The sequence below is a fragment of the Pelodiscus sinensis genome, chromosome 1 (assembly GCF_052426305.1).
Source record: "Pelodiscus sinensis isolate ZL-2025 chromosome 1, ASM5242630v1, whole genome shotgun sequence".
Taxonomy (NCBI): domain Eukaryota; kingdom Metazoa; phylum Chordata; order Testudines; family Trionychidae; genus Pelodiscus; species Pelodiscus sinensis.
Window position 1 is genome coordinate 105111828 of NC_143052.1, and position 15535 is coordinate 105127362.

At 45.1% G+C, this 15535-nt stretch overlaps 1 protein-coding gene across 7 annotated transcripts in view; it reads left to right on the forward strand.

The window, feature by feature from the left end:
• Positions 1-15535, forward strand: part of DGKI (diacylglycerol kinase iota) — a 312169-nt gene that overhangs the window by 247083 nt on the left and 49551 nt on the right. For all 7 annotated transcript variants that reach the window (XM_075940048.2, XM_075940098.2, XM_075940058.2 and 4 more), the window contains 4 exons: positions 665-734; positions 2959-2999; positions 6528-6655; positions 7088-7213. In XM_075940048.2, the coding sequence (XP_075796163.2) occupies positions 665-734; positions 2959-2999; positions 6528-6655; positions 7088-7213 (365 nt within the window). The remainder of the gene's footprint in view (positions 1-664; positions 735-2958; positions 3000-6527; positions 6656-7087; positions 7214-15535) is intronic.

Below are 15535 nucleotides of genomic sequence, written 5' to 3' on the forward strand. Positions count from 1 at the left end.
CATAAATGAGTAATGCTCATGTGACATAATATGTAACTTTGCTAGCTTTGACGAGGGGCTTTTGAGGTCTCTGAACTGAAGAGGGTGGATACTGAAGGATTTGACTGGTGTCAGCAATGCCACAAAGAAGATCAGTTTACATGGGGACTGATATCTAGAAAAGCAGGATTGGGTTAATTAGAACATAAGAACATAGGAAAAGAAGAATGGCCATATTGGGTCAGACCAAAGATCCATCTAGTCCAGTAACCTGTCTTCCGACAGTGGCCAATGCCAGATGCCCCAGACATGATGAACAGAAACAGGTAATTATCAAGTAATCCCTCTCCTATCACCAGTTTCCAGTCCCTGACAAACAGAGGCTAGGGACACCATTCCTACCCATTTTGGCTAAGAAGTGTTGATGGACCTAACCTCCATGAGTGTATCTAGTGTTTCTTGAACCCTATTAAAGTCCTGGTCTTCACAACCTCCTCTGGCAAGGAGTTCCACAAGTTGACTGTGCGCTGTGTGAAGAAAAATTTCCTTTTATTTCTTTTAAACCTGCTACCTATTAAATTAGCTTTTACCTTTAGAGAAAAGTCAGCAAAGAAAAATAGGTAAATAATCCAGTTTTAAACAAAAGAGTTTATTCAACAATCTTCTTTCCTTCCCCCATACTCAGGATCAGGAAGGTTCCTTTCCACGAGTACTTTCCGTTCAGAGGCTCTCTCCTAGATGGTGCTTCCTAGATGGTAAGCGTATCTGCCAATGGTGCTATGATGAGCTCTTGTCATTGACACACACTGAGAGACTTTTATTTCCAAAACTATTGGTGTAATGGCCAGGTGCTGCCCTTTGCTGTGCGAGGCAGGTAAGGAGGAGGTGGGTGTTGCTTCTTTCCTTCTCAGGAGCAGAGCAAGGCCTTTACCTTGTGTGCAGCTAGAGGCCCAGGTGAGTGGTCTGTGTGCTGTGGTCAGCAGCACTTAGATCAGTACAGCCTGTGGCAGCCCACAGCAGTGCCTTTCAGTTGCTAATGCCCACTGCTATCTGTAGGCTTCAGTGCCAAACTCCACCCTACACCAAAACACCTATGCAGCTGGTTTTAGTATGGTAGAACAAGCCCATGTCTGTTGACCTGGGCTGGGAGGCTCGTTGCCGTGGGCTGTGAAGTTGCACCCCTCTTGCTGGCTGCTCTTTTTGAAAGCAACAGCAAGTTGCTCAGGAATCTATTTTGTCCCTGGTATAGCCACATCTGTTGATAACAGACCTTTGCTCTGCATTGTGAATGCCACATAGCTATTTAGTTTTTTCCCTTTACATATTCTAGAGGTTATGAAAATGAAGCCCACATTCGGTCTGAGATTTCACTCTAACTCACTGTAGCACTGTGGAGAACTCTACACCTATAGCTTGCCCTGGTTTTGTCAAAGCTACCCAGTTCACCTGGGGTCTACCCAGGCCCACCAACAAGGCAGGCAGGCAAAGCAGGTAACTACCCGACGACCAGCAATTCAAAGGGTCCCGGGACTCCCAGCTGGAGCCTCAGGCCTTTTAAATTGCTGCTGGAGCACCAGGCGGTGGTGCTAAGGGCTGGGTGGGGCAGAGGACCACCACACAATGCTCTTCAGGCACCGCTGAGGGCTAGCTGCCTCCAACTCTGCGCCTTCTGGGAACGCAGAGCCAGCCCCCCCCCCCCCCCGCCTTGCCCAGGAGACTGACAAATCTGTCACACCCCCAACCACCCCCCTCCCCCAGTCTGCATCAGCATTTAGATCTCTAAAATTAGCAACTAAAATGGACAGCGCCTTGTTCTAGCATATATGAGCTGTGACTTTTGTCCTCAGTAGTTACAGTCTTTCCTTGATTGCTTCAGATATGCTCTTTCTTCTTTTGTTTTCTTTCACATGGCTGAAATAGTCTTTGCAGACAGATTTTTTTTGTAGTTGTTGGTTTTGGTTCATGTTTGGCCTCTTTGGATTACAATGTTCTTCTACAATGTTGAAAATTGACACACAGCAGAAAAATGCTACTGCATAAAAACTCCAAAGTGAAGCTAGCAAGTCTGTACTTTCATTGCCCAAAGTAAGTGCCACGCATAAAGTAAACACCATAGATTGTGAAAAACAACGTAGACAGTTCAAATGCTTTCAGTTTTAATAATCCAAATTGCTTCCATAGCTAAAAATGGGCAAATAATACTAAATGACTTTCCCCTTTTTCTCTTTGAATTTGCCATGAACAAAATGTAATTTTTTTGAATTTCTTTGCAAATCGGTATTATCGGCCTATTACTTGATCTTCAGGTTGTTCACAAGCATTTTGGTTTATTTGATATAAAAATTGAGCTGATTTGGTTGGACACATAAATCATATGGTGATGTTTTTGTTCCCTGAATGGAAAAGAGCTCTTTGTATTAGATTTCTAGTATGATTGCTTCTTATTACAAATCTGAAATTCGCTTTCCATGCCTTTGCATTATTTGCTTTAAATGTGCTGATTCAATGAACTTTACTGCCAAAAAATCATTTGCTAGAAATATTAGCACAAAGGGGGAATAGGAATAGGTATGAACATAGTCAGAACAAATAAATTGTTTAGCAGTGTTTGCTGAGCAGTGTTAGCAACACAGGTAAAGAATTTCACTTGCCTCCTTTGTAAGTGCTTTGAGATCTACTGATGAAAAACACTACATAACACCTGTGATATTATTTATTTTTATCATAAAATATATGAAACTTCACAGTGACTCTTCAGTGTGTGATTGTTTGTGATTGGATTTTTTAATTAAGTGCCATGACTTTTGTTAAACTCTGCCTTTAAAATCTACACATTAGTACTTGTGAAAAGCTGGCAAGACTCTACTGAAGTCCAAGTTGCCTTATTTGACAGCCAACCTTTGCCCAGTTTACATTGTGGATTCAATTCTGCTCAGATCTTTTTCTTTAACACGTCACTGTTGCTTCTCTTTCTTGCAGCAACTTCTGCTGATCGTTTTTACCATATTGACAGATCTCAGGTAAACTTCCATCTGTTTCCTGTATCAATAAATCTTTTTAAAGCATTGTCAGATACAGTTTAAAATGAATTATCTGTATTTGTTCTTGTATGTCTTAAAATTTTGCTGATGCCTTAAGGAAAAATGAAATATATTTTGAGCCAGATCCTCAGAAGGTGTAAATTGACATAGCTCTACTGAAGTCAATGATGTTTTATACCTACTGAAGATCTGCCCTACTATCTACAAGCAATTTGATGTTCAAATAGTTTCCTCTATCCCTTTTGCTTATCCTCTATTTCTAAGGACATGAGTGTGCAAACAGAATCTTTATCAGTTTCTCTTCTGCTGTTTATAACAAACCTAAAAACCTAATCTTCTGTGTATGACATTGGATAGCTGCGGATATTACAAATTGAGAATTATGATTAGAATTGTATAAAATGCTCACAAAGAAACAGAAAAAATTGTACTCCACTGGTTTCAGGTTTTATTTCAAAACTGACAATAAGAGTAATTTATGACCCTGGACTTAATTTGTAAACAAGCTGAGCAATGTAATAGTTTTGCATCAAAATCATGCAACTGTAACACACTGGGAAGGTGTGTCTTTGTCCCTCTTCTGGACCATGTGACAAAGTCTCCTGAGTCTGCTACTGTCTTCCAGTTGATGGAGATGGTCCTGTAGCTTGAGCAGCACAGGTTGTACCTCCCTTAATTGAGACTCTCTGATCTGGCAACATCCGGTGGGACTACAGATGTTCCTGGACTAGAGTCCAGGCATAGGGAGGTCTGGGCATGGGGCAGGAGGGGGCTGGTGACTCAGCTGGGAGTCCCATGTGTGGGGAGGAGGTGGGGGGAGCAGTGGGAAAATCTGGCCCCAACAGCTGAGCAGTAGCAGGGGGCCAGCAGCGGCCGTGCAGCTCTGGCCTTGGTGGCAGCCAGGAAGCTCCAGCCCCAGTAGCAGCTCTGGCCCTGGAGTGACCAAGCAGCAGTGGGACCCTGGAACCCTATTGGGGGGACAGCGGTTTAGCATGGGCCAGGACCAGAGAGGCCCAACCTGTGGTGGGTTATGTTTGTAAATCAGAGGTCCCAGGTGCAATCACTGTGGATCACTGTGAGAAGTGATGTCTGTATTCAAGCTGATGTTTCAACAAAAAGCCAGGAGACTGCTTGAATGAAGCTTTACTTTAACATTTGGAGAACCTGAAACTCACAAGCAGAGTGAAGTAGATGAAATGAAATGTGGTTCAAACGTCTAGAGCCGTGGTCCCCAACCCGGTGCCCGCGGGTGCCATGGCGCCCGCCGGGCTCTTTACTTGCGCCCGCGGAGCAATCTGGGCTGGCAGGTGCCAACCCCGGGCGCATGGCCGGTCCCGGCACCGAGGGCGCCGCACGTACCCTTGCCAGCTCTGGCCCCGGCCCCGGCCCCACCCCCGGGGGCGCCGCCCCCTGGCCCTGGCCCTGGCCCTGGCCCCGGCCCCGGCCCCGGCCCCGGCCCCGGCCCCGGCCCCGGCCCCGGCCCCGGCCTTGGCCCCGCGGCGCTTACGGGGGGAGCACCGGCCCCGGGCGCGTGGCTATGGGGGGGGGGGGGAGCCGGCCCTGGGCGCGTGGCTATGGGTGGGGGGGGGAGCCGGCCCCGGGCGCGTGGCTATGGGGGGGGGGAGCCAGCCCCGGGCGCGTGGCTATGGGGGGGGAGGAGCCGGCCCCGGGCGGGCAAGTGTCCCCGCCCCCTGGCGCCCGCCAACCTGAAAAGGTTGGGGACCACTGCTCTAGAGCAGGAGTGAGGAACCTTTTTAGAGTCAGGGGCTCAGCATCAAAATCAGTCAGGGGCTGTACACAAGTGAGAAGCAACCCCCCCCCCCCTCACTGACATGGCCCCTGACAGAGAAAAGACACTCCCCACATTCCCTAGAGCAGTGGTCTCCAACCTTTTTAAGCATGAGATCACTTTTTGAATGTAAGTGCAATGCAGGATCTACTTCAAACCCAAACAACCTTGCCCTGCCTCCTTCCCTCCTCTTCTCCAAGGCCCTGCTCCCGCTCACTCCATCCTCCCTCCCTTCCCCATCTTCACTCACTTTTATCAGTGTGGGGGTAGAGGGTAGGGAAGGGGATACAGACACTGATCTTGGGCTAAAGGATTTGGAGCGTGGGAGGGGTTCTAAGCTAAGGCTGGGGCAGGGAGTTGAGGTGCAGGAGGGGATTCAGGGTGCTGGCTCTGGGAGGGAGTTTGGGATGCAGGAGGGGTTCAAGGACTGGGGCCAGGGTTCAGAATGCAGGGTCCACAGGTGACTTCTGGGTGGTGGTGCAGGGGGCTAAGACAGACTCACTCTTACCCTGGCCATGCACTACTCCCAAAAGCAGTCAGCAAACTCTCTGCATCCCTGCTCTCCTCTGCTCTGTGGAGATGGGGTACAGGGAGGGGAAGGGGCACCCTAACATCAGTGCCCCTTCTTCCTGTGCCCTGCACAGCAAGCAGGAGGCTCCTGAGGGTGGGGAGCACCTCCAAAGTAGAGGACAGGAGCAACATAGCAGTGCTTAGAGGGCAGATGAAGTGCTGGCACTGAATAGCCTCCTGGATAAACCTGTCATGATCACCTGTCAAAGGTCCCGAGATCTACCAGTAGATCCTGATCTACTGGTTGGTGACCACTGGCCTAGGGCTACGTCTACACTGCACTGTAGTTAAAAATAAGATACGCGATTTGAGCTACGCAAACTGTATCTTATTTTGAAATAGCTTATTCTGTAATTTGGCGCTGCCTATACAGCACCAAATTTCAAAATAACCTGCTATTCGAAAATGTCCCTTAGTCCTCGTAGAATGAGGTTTACAGAAATGTCAGAATGGCGAGCCTGAAATAAGAGGGTTGCTGTTAAGATGTGGGATAGCTATTTCGGGATACTGTAGTATCCCAAAATAACCTTGCAGTGTAGATGTAGCCTAATGAGGCCCAGGCTAGTAGATTCTGTGTGCTCCAGCTCAATGGGTGGATGGCGGGGAGGCTGAAGTGCCAGCACTGGCTCCCCAATGCTGGGGGAGAACCCTGAGTCTTGGGGCTGGATCCAGGCAAGCTGGGGGCTGCACCCAGCTCCCAGGCCTTAGGTTCCCCACCCTGCTCCAGGTTTTGCACAGCTTTCATTATATTACTATAAATGCCCATGGGTTTGCTATTTCCCGTCTCCCCCTTGTCTCTTTGGGAACGAAAGTGAAGATCCATCATGTTTCCACTGAGGTGTTGCTTAGGTGTTGGCAGAACATAGAACAGAGACCAGTGGAGAAGAGATGGAACCAGCAATGTAAGCCTTGTTATGGAGTTGATACTTGCTGCAGACTGATGGGGAAATCTGAAGTCCAGTGAAGTCAACAAAAGATTGAACCTTGAGAGTTGGAGGAGAAAAGTATGAGGTTGTGTCTATCTACTGGAAGATTCCAACTGGTACCCTTCAGGAAGGGTCATTCTTCTTCTGCCTTTCTGACAGACAGTTTGGCCTCCTGGCAGATGGACAATGATTCTTTTTTTACTCTGTATCTCGTTCTAACAGGAACATTTGCACTTTGTGACTGAAATTTCGCAGGACGAGATTTTTATCCTGGACCCAGAGCTGGTGATAGCCCAGCAGGTGGGGACACCTCCAGGAATGCCCGATCTGGTAGTGGAGCAGGCCTCTGGGTAAGCACTTCCCTTCCCAGTCTGGGAAGGGTTTTCCAGGGGGTGGGCACTTCCCCTTACCAAACTTTGATAGTAGGAAGAGAATATTAAAGTAAGATATTAAAGTAAGGAGTTGGGTAAACAGATCCATTGATCACATTACAAACTCTCTGTGGGGCTTACATTCACACACTAGTGAATGGGGTCTTAAATTGAGCTGTGAACCCAGGAATTACAATAAAGTGTCCATATTTCTCCTTGTCTTCTGGATAGACCAACATATGCTTACACTGAATTAACCTCCTTCACCCACTCTCTTCTCCCAAGGGGCTATTTAGGGCCCATCCAGCTTGAAGAGGGCTGCAAATGAATGAGTGTAAGGGGGCTTCAAACAAGAGTGAAAAGCAGCCTCTGAGGAATTAATTTTGTTCTCTTTCCTCCTTGTGTTTTTAGAATATCAGATCGGTGGAACCCTGCAGTCCGAAAGCGGATGCTAAGTGACAGCGGCCTCGGCAAGATTTCCCCACACTACGAGGTACCTGACAAACAAAAGGACGCCAGCCAGACACACATGCTGCAGTAAGAGCCCTCTGCATTTCTCTGCTTGATGCTGCACCGCCCCCATCACAACTGACAACTGTTAGTTGGTCTTTTAAAATGTAGTGGGTAACAATGACAGGAGGAAATGGAATCTTTCCTTCTCTTTTTTCTATGTCTCCCTTCTGCTTTGCCCTCTATCTCTCTCTGTTTCCTTTCCTTTCTTTCTCCAGCTTTCAGTCTCCCGGTCGTTTGAAAACATAGACCCAGATTTCCAAAAGTGAGCAGTGGTTTGGAAACCCTACATTTTGTCTGAGAAACTGGAGGCACAGTAAAAGATCCTGGTTTTTAGAACAAGCTGAATGTTCAGCCTCTGAAAACAGACCCCTTTTAAGCTATCCCAAGTTGATCACCCCAAAATGGAGGCACCCCAAGTCCATAGTCACTTTGAGCCCACAGCTCCCAAAGGATACAATCCAAGATTAGCTCTTTGAGGCTGATCTCTTAGGCAACTTTTTGCTGTCTCCCTTCCATGGTGTAACATTCCGTCCACTGTGATCGCATCATGATGTTCAGGGACAGTTTACAGAGACTGGGGTGGGTCAGTAAGATGATTCTTTAGGCTACACTCCAAACTTAGGGCACATCTATACTGCAACATTATTTTGAAATAACAAAGTGTGTGTCTACACAGCAAACTGTTATTTCAAAATAATGTTGAGCGGGTAGACTTCTTACTCTGACTTCTGTAACCCTCATTTCACAAGGAGTAAGGGAAGTCAACAGAAAAGTGTTCTTCCTTTGACTTCCTGCTTTGTAGACAGCGCCAAAAGCTGGATTAAGCGATTTCAACTTCAGCTACGCAATTCACATAGCTGAAGTTGCGTAGTGTAATACAACTTTTGTCCTGCAGTGCTGATGTGCCTTTAGGTGTGTGCTTGCATTTGCGTGTATCTTTCATCATCCCTACCACCTTTTGCAGAAAAAGAAGCCCAGCTGCTGGTTCCTGTGGGTTGAGATTTTCCAATATTAATGAAGGGATTTAGGCCTATAACTGCCATTGAAACATAAATAGGAACATTATTGAATTCCCTTGCTGATTGTGAAAATTTCAGCTTTTTACTATAGTAGCTGGTTTCGATTGCGTTACATCAGTTCTCCTTTACATTTTCAGTAACCGCCAAAGGCCAGGCCGGTCTGAGAAAAAAGCAATTACATATACAAATCACACAGGCCTTGTGATAACCTGAATTTTAGTTAGTTCCTGTGCCTTAGAACAGTTATATATGGAAATGTGAAAAGGGATGAGCACAGTGGCTATTGCTTAGTACTCTTTCTTATTATGGGGAAGATTTTGGGTTAGTTCTTGATTTTTGTGCTCCCTGGGATAGTAGGGACTGTGAGAGGCTGGACCAAGGAGTTTGCGGGGCCCAAGGCAGCATGCTGTGGTTGGCTGAGCCGCATGTCCGGGCGGCTCCCAGTCAGGGAAGCGAGTGAGCGGCCGGGTGGACAGGAGCTGGGCAGCACGGGGCCCTGAATGTGCAGGGCCCAAGGCAACTGCCTTGCTTGCCTTTCCCAAAGGCCAGGCCTGGACTGTAAATATTGCAGAGGGAAACCTAATTAGCTTGGGAGAGCATGCAGCTTTCCCTAGGCCAGACTATAGGGCCTTAAACTGGGGACATGTGCAGTGGAAAAAAATTAGATTGATTTTAAAAAGCTTCAAGGGGTAGCTGAGTTAATCTGTAACTGGAAAAACTTAAAAAACAATGAATAGTCTAGCAACACCTTAGAGAAGGTGCGTCTACACTGCAGCATTTTCCCAGAAAAATGGCCATTTTTTCAGAAAAACAATACTTGCGTCCACACTGCCATTGAGTTCTTTCGACAGACAGTCGAAAGAATGGAGGGGTTTTTCCGACGGCGGTAAGCCTCTTTCTACAAGGAAGAAACCTTTTTCCAAAAAAGCCTTTTCGGAAAAAGGTGTGTGTGGACACAGAAGAGGGAGTTCTTATGGAAGAAGAGGCCTCCAGGAAATAACACAGGTGCCCTGGTGGCCACTCCGTCCATACTAATCACAACTTAAATGCGAGATAGCGTCCAATCAGTGTGGACACTATCTTTCGAAAAAGCAGATCACTTTTTCATTGCGTGTTTGCTGTGTGGATGCTTCTTCTGAAAGGAGCTTACAGTCTAGACGTAGCCAGACTAACAAAGAATGTAGATGGTATCACAAGCTTTCGTGGGACCAACCCACTTTTTCAGATGAATGGAGTTTAAGGGATCTAGTTGTCAAATAAATAGCATAGAAATAGGATGTGGGGAGGAAGAGGATGAAAACCTGGCAGCTAGATCCCCCCTGCTCCCCTACTAGAGCAAGAGTGTGTCTGTGTCTCTCCTCTTCATGAGCCTTTATTTATACTGCTGCCAGTTGGACCCTAATTTGCTGTATCTGCCACAGCTGCTGGCTCCACTACTCCAGCCCTCTCCCAGGGCTCAATTTTAACCTTTAAAGAGCCAGTGTGGGGCAGATGCCCCATCACAGTCACATATAATTCTTCCCTGCTTTATTCAGTGAACAGCCACAACTGGCAACGTACACTAGTGAGTGTGCTGAATGAGTAGCCCTGCTTCATCTTAGTGGGCTGCAAGATCATTATAACCAAGATAGTCTCCCAGGACAGGGTGGTTTTGCAAACTGCGCTTGCATATCTTGAATTTGCACGGTGTGCTGAATGAACCATAGCAGTGCTTTGATTAGATGCAGAGAAAGCTCATGGCTCTTACAGGCAATGTTGTGTGCAATCAGCACACCCCTCACTCCATGTGTTCTTGCTTTACATGCGTGTCACTTTAGTAATACCTGTAGGAAAAACACAAATGGAAACCAGCAGAATTTGGCAACCCTATGCGTGGGCAACAGTAAACAAAATGTCTCGCAGGCCACAAATAGAACCGCAATGGACTGCAAGCTGCATGGGCTACATTACTGTTGTACAGGATAGAGTTGCTCTAAGGAGAAAATCAGGATTGTGTAGTGAAGGATGACAGTTGTCTGCAGGACTCCCAAATGAGTGGTCACATTTGACAATTTTGGTCTTAAACTCTCTGGGTCTATGTTCACCAGCTACAAAATGAGCACGACTCCTGGATGCCATGCTAAGGTTTTAGCGATAAGTACTTTCTACTCCTAACCATTGGCCACAGACAGTTCTTCCATATCTCAGGGTAGGGAGAAAAGGGGAAGGGAGCAAGGAAAAAATGTGAAATATCTTTAATCAGATGCCATCTGAAAATAAACTCACATGAAACTCACTTAATTAAAAACAAAAGAGTAATTAATTTTCTCTAACCAAGACCCCATGCCTAGGAATCATTAAAATCAAATCTCTTTCCCCTCCCTCCCAGGGCTTAAGAGTAGGATTTGTGCCAAGCACTGTAATTATTTTCAGATTCTCTATAGATCTTTTTATTCAGATTTGAGTGATTTAAGGCATCTCTTTGTTTACATACCTTGTCTTTTCAACGGTCCCTGCATTTTCAGAAAGGCTGACAGCATTTTAAAGGGCGGTATATATTTATTCCCTGGACACTCCAAACAGCCGTCAGCCATACTACTTCTGGCTAGTCTGCTCTCATGAACTAAGACAGGTCTGCTCAGATCAGTGCTTGAAAAAGATACCTCCAAGGAAAACCAGAGTACTCAGAAAATGTCACTGAATCAGCTGAACACACTCTTTCCTCTTCCAGAGTGAGTGCTAGACCAATGTCCTAGTATGGTGCTAAGGGATATCGTGCTGTGAAGTTGTAGGTGTTGTACACATTGCTGTTGGGATGTGACATAATCTCTTATCACTTGTAGCTATTAAGATTTGATGGAACTTCATATAAGACAGGAGATATCCCTTGTATTCTGTAGATTTTCTCTGTGGGTAGTTGTATTCTGTATTGGTGAAATTCTTCCTGTTGTTACATTGGAAAATGGATTTTTGGAATGAATTAGCTCTACGTTCCACTGAGAGAGTGGAGCTGGAGAAATGCTTTCCCATGGGGGGCTTGACCCTATAGTGTGTGTTGAACACTGGTCTGGTGAAGCACATAATTAGGAGCTTCATTTTAAGCACATAAGCAGTCTCATGAAAGTAATTGCTATTCAAGTCCCGACAAGTGCCTCCCATGGGGCTGAAGCTCTGAGACTTCCTCCTCCCCCTGCAAAGCAGAAGCCCCTAGGTCCGCCATAAGGCAGGCACCCTGAGCTCCTCTGTAGTAGTTGGAGAATGGAGGAGGGGCATGAGGGGCGTTGTGAACTGTTCTTTCTCTGTAAGAGAGCCGAGCCATGGTTTGGCCACCCCTTCTTTATTAGCTAATGCAGGTCAGAAAAAAAGGCAGTGTTGAAAAGGGAAGATGTGAGCTGTAACCAGTCTTGGTAGAGGTCAGAGGTACACTGGATGAAAGAACCTCAAAACCAGACTCTTTCATCTTCAGTGCCTTAGAGAGAGTAATAGCAACTTGTCTAACATCTAGCCAGCTATAATGGCATCGTGTGTCCAGAACTGTAATATGTGTTATCTGAGTAAAGTACATGTAAAGGGTGAGAGAAGGTTGGCCAGCACACCATCTGGTTAAGTTGCACATAAGAAAAAAATGCCTATGGGGGTTTGAAGATGGCAGCAACACTTCTTACAATAAGAGGACATTAATTAGCCAGTAATATAATGCAGCCGCTGCTTTATGAGGCAATAATAATTATCACAAAGAAAGGGCTTGGATCATTGCTGAGGAAATCAGAGTGGCAGTACAGATGTTTAAAAGAAAATTGTGTGCAGCGCAAGGAGACAAACATCAGGAATGTGAGTTCGGATGTGAAAAGAATGAGAAATGTCAAGGGGTCATGTATCAGAGGGGTAGCCGTGTTAGTCTGAATCTGCAAAAGTGACGAAGAGTCCTGTGGCACCTTATAGACTAACTGAAGTGTAGGAGCATAAGCTTTCGTGGGCATAGACCCACTTTGTCAGATGCATGTAGTGGAAATATCCAGAGGCAGGTATAAATATGCAGGCCAGGATCGGGCTGGAGATGACGAGGTGGATCCAATCAAGGAGGATGAGGCCCACTTCTAGCAGCTGATCTGGAGGTGTGAATTCCAATATGCTCCTACACTTCAGTTAGTCTATAAGGTGCCACAGGACTCCTCGTCACTTTTTAAGGGGTCATGTGCAGTTTGAAAATGGACGTGGAAGCTGCTAGTGATGAGTGCACCTTAGGGGGTCCAAAGGTGCTTTGGATAAACATTTAAAACTTCAGATGCTTCATCCTGCATCTTGCTTTTGAAAAACTGAGCCTTAAACATCATAAAACTAATTCCCAAATACCTCCAAATAGTCTGTCCAGTAATATTTCAACATTACACACTGAAATGTTTGTTTGATTCAGATTCAGATAAACTCTGGGTGTAAATTTGAGATTTAAGTGTGATATGCTTATTTTATCCCAGCAATTTACTCACCCTTAGAAACCAGTTTTCCAGGTCTATTTAAGATCACAGACATGCATTTGTGAGTGTAACCATGGCTTTCAACACAATCACATTTGGAGGGAGACACACAGAAATTCAGCCTGTCACCCACGTATACTTTTTCCTGTAAAATATAATTTAGAAACAAACAGCATGAGTTCTGGGCACCACATTGCAATAAAGATGTGGAGAAACTGGAGAAGGTCCAGAGAAGAGCAAGAAGAATGCTTAAAGGTCTAGAGAACATGACCTAGAGAACATGACCTATGAAGGAAGACTGAAAGAAATGGACTTGTTTAGTTTGGAAAGCAGAAGACTGAGAGGGGACATGATAGCGGTTTTCAAGTATCTAAAAGGGTGTCATAAGGAGAAGGGAGACAAATTGTTCTTGTCCTCTGAGGATAGGACAAGAAGCAATGGGCTTAAACTGCAGCAAGGGAGATTTAGGTTGGACATTAGGAAAAACTTCCTAACTGTCAGGGTGGTTAAAAACTGGAGTAGGTTGCCTAGGGAGGTTGTGGCATCTCCATTTCTGGAGATATTTAAGAGCCAGTTGGATAGTCATCTATCAGGGTTGGTCTAGATGGTGCTTGGTCCTGCTGTGAGGGCAGGGGTCTGGACTTGATGACCTGGACTTGAGGTCCCTTCTAGTTCTAGTGTCCTATGATTTTATGATTCTATTAAATAGAATTTCTCTCTCTCTCTCTCTCTCTCTCTTTCTCTTTGCTTCTCCCTTCTACTTCATCCATTTTTCCATCGGTTGGTCTTCTTCTGTTGGTGTATTTTTTCTTTCTCTTGTATTGCCCATCGCTCTTAATAAGATAGCTTATGAGAGACCACTCTCATTACCCTAATGTTGTGTTATGAAAAGGACTTACATTTCAGCCTCTTTCCCAAGACGACCAAGGAGGTGTAGTTACAAATGGGAGGGAGGAAGACTAAAAGCTGTATTGGTTTATTCTCCACTACCTCCATCTCCGCTGCCTCCAAACACAGTTGATTTTCTTGAGTCTCCATCTTGAAGATAGTTCTTCTACTTGGAAACAGGAATTCTGTTTGGCTCAATATGAATGGAATTTCAGCAGTTTCACTGTCTGCCTTGAAAGGATTGTAGACTAAGAAGCCTTTACAATATATATTTTTTTAATTTTCGCTAAATATAATGGTATAAAAAATCTACTCTTCCATTCTGTGCCCTATATTTGTAAAATCAAAGCCTTGCTAGAAGTTGCCAGAATCTCTGTTTCCTTGTGTACTCATTTCAGTAAAAAAACAGGTTTTTTTTTCAGCATAGTAAACTCTATATTAGAACAGTCCTCGGGCTGTAGTACTAGAGATGGATGTCTCTGGACAAAAGGGACCGCTCTTCAGGGAAATTCTGTCTCTGAAGTTTGACTGCAGAAAGAAGCATTATTTCTGGACTCCCTCTTGGTTTGTGCTACATTTCAGGATGTGGCAGCCGATAGGATTTCAGGAGTTTCTAAGTGGCAGCTGCTGCAGCTATTTGTGGCTGGTGCTTTGGGGTGCTGATTTCATGTTCATGTCCAGTTCTTGTAACATTTTTCCTGGAAACAAATCCCTGTTGCTTTTGCTTTATTTACGAAGGTAGATTAGTGGGGAAGGCACGTGATAAACATGGGTAGATCCAGAATGCTACCTTAAAAAAAAAATAAAAAATAAAAATAAAAAAGGAAACATAACAAATTAGTCTGAACTGCTTTGGTCACTCTCGGGCTAGTTTTGTACCAGGCCTCTCTAACTTTGGCATTTCTGCACTCCTACTTCCTCTTGAACTCCTCAGAGCTACACCAAATTATTTTTTGCCATATGATGCAGCATTTCTTTAATGAAAACTATGGCCAATAAAAGGCATTCCAGAGCATGGCTGAGAACTAAAGGCAGGTCATGTGGACAACTGAGCAGAAAATAAAGGAACACCATTTTGAAGAGAAAAGCTGCACAGATCAAGGACTGAATGGGAAGGAAGGGCACCAAACCACATCTTTGCTCTGACGCCACCCATTTTATTTTAATTCTGTTCTTGATTTTCATGAAATCAGTTCAGATCTCAAACTTGGTAGTTTGTCTCTGTCAGCAGAGAAACCACCCACTTGCACCAGCTGGAAGGATGGCATGACAGGAACCACCAGTCAGAAATGAGGTTTCAAAAAGGCTCAGAGTTAGCTTGGCCATCCTCCTGCCATCTTGTAATGAACACTGGGTGCATGAAGATCATGGTGCTTTTAGGTGGCATTGAAACTGAGAAAACAGAAAATGTCACGGCACAAATTCATTCTTGTGATACAGACTGTGGCAAGACCCACCAGTGATGTACACCTGGCATCCCTGATTGGCTACAGTAGAGCTCTTGTCCAGTAGGGGGTTCTGAGTCATCATCCACTATAAACTTTTAGGAGCTTTTACTGATCCTTTGTTCCTAGTGAGTGACTGAGTCTGTGAATTGAGCAGAAAGGACTGCAGATGGCACAGAAAGCAACCAAGTTAATCACTTGTTCCCTAGGAACGGGTGAGCCTTTGGCACCACATGTCAGTACAGTGCCAGGGTCTTGACTTATCTAATCAGGACTGGCATTTAGATAAATCATTTTTTGACTTAACAGAGTAAAATTTCCATGAAAGGCATTGAGACCCCATCTAGAGAGAGCTCTGCATCATCATTTTGACAGTCTTTTTCCAGCAGTAGCTGAACTTTAAATCAGTCGTGGGCCACCTCTTCTGCTGTTAATAAATGTAGTTAAGAAAGGAAATTAAAGTCTTTTTCATTTGCATAGCCACTAACCTGTTTGCATAAATGATTGCTAGGCCAATGATGTTTGTTTTTTTCAATTGGA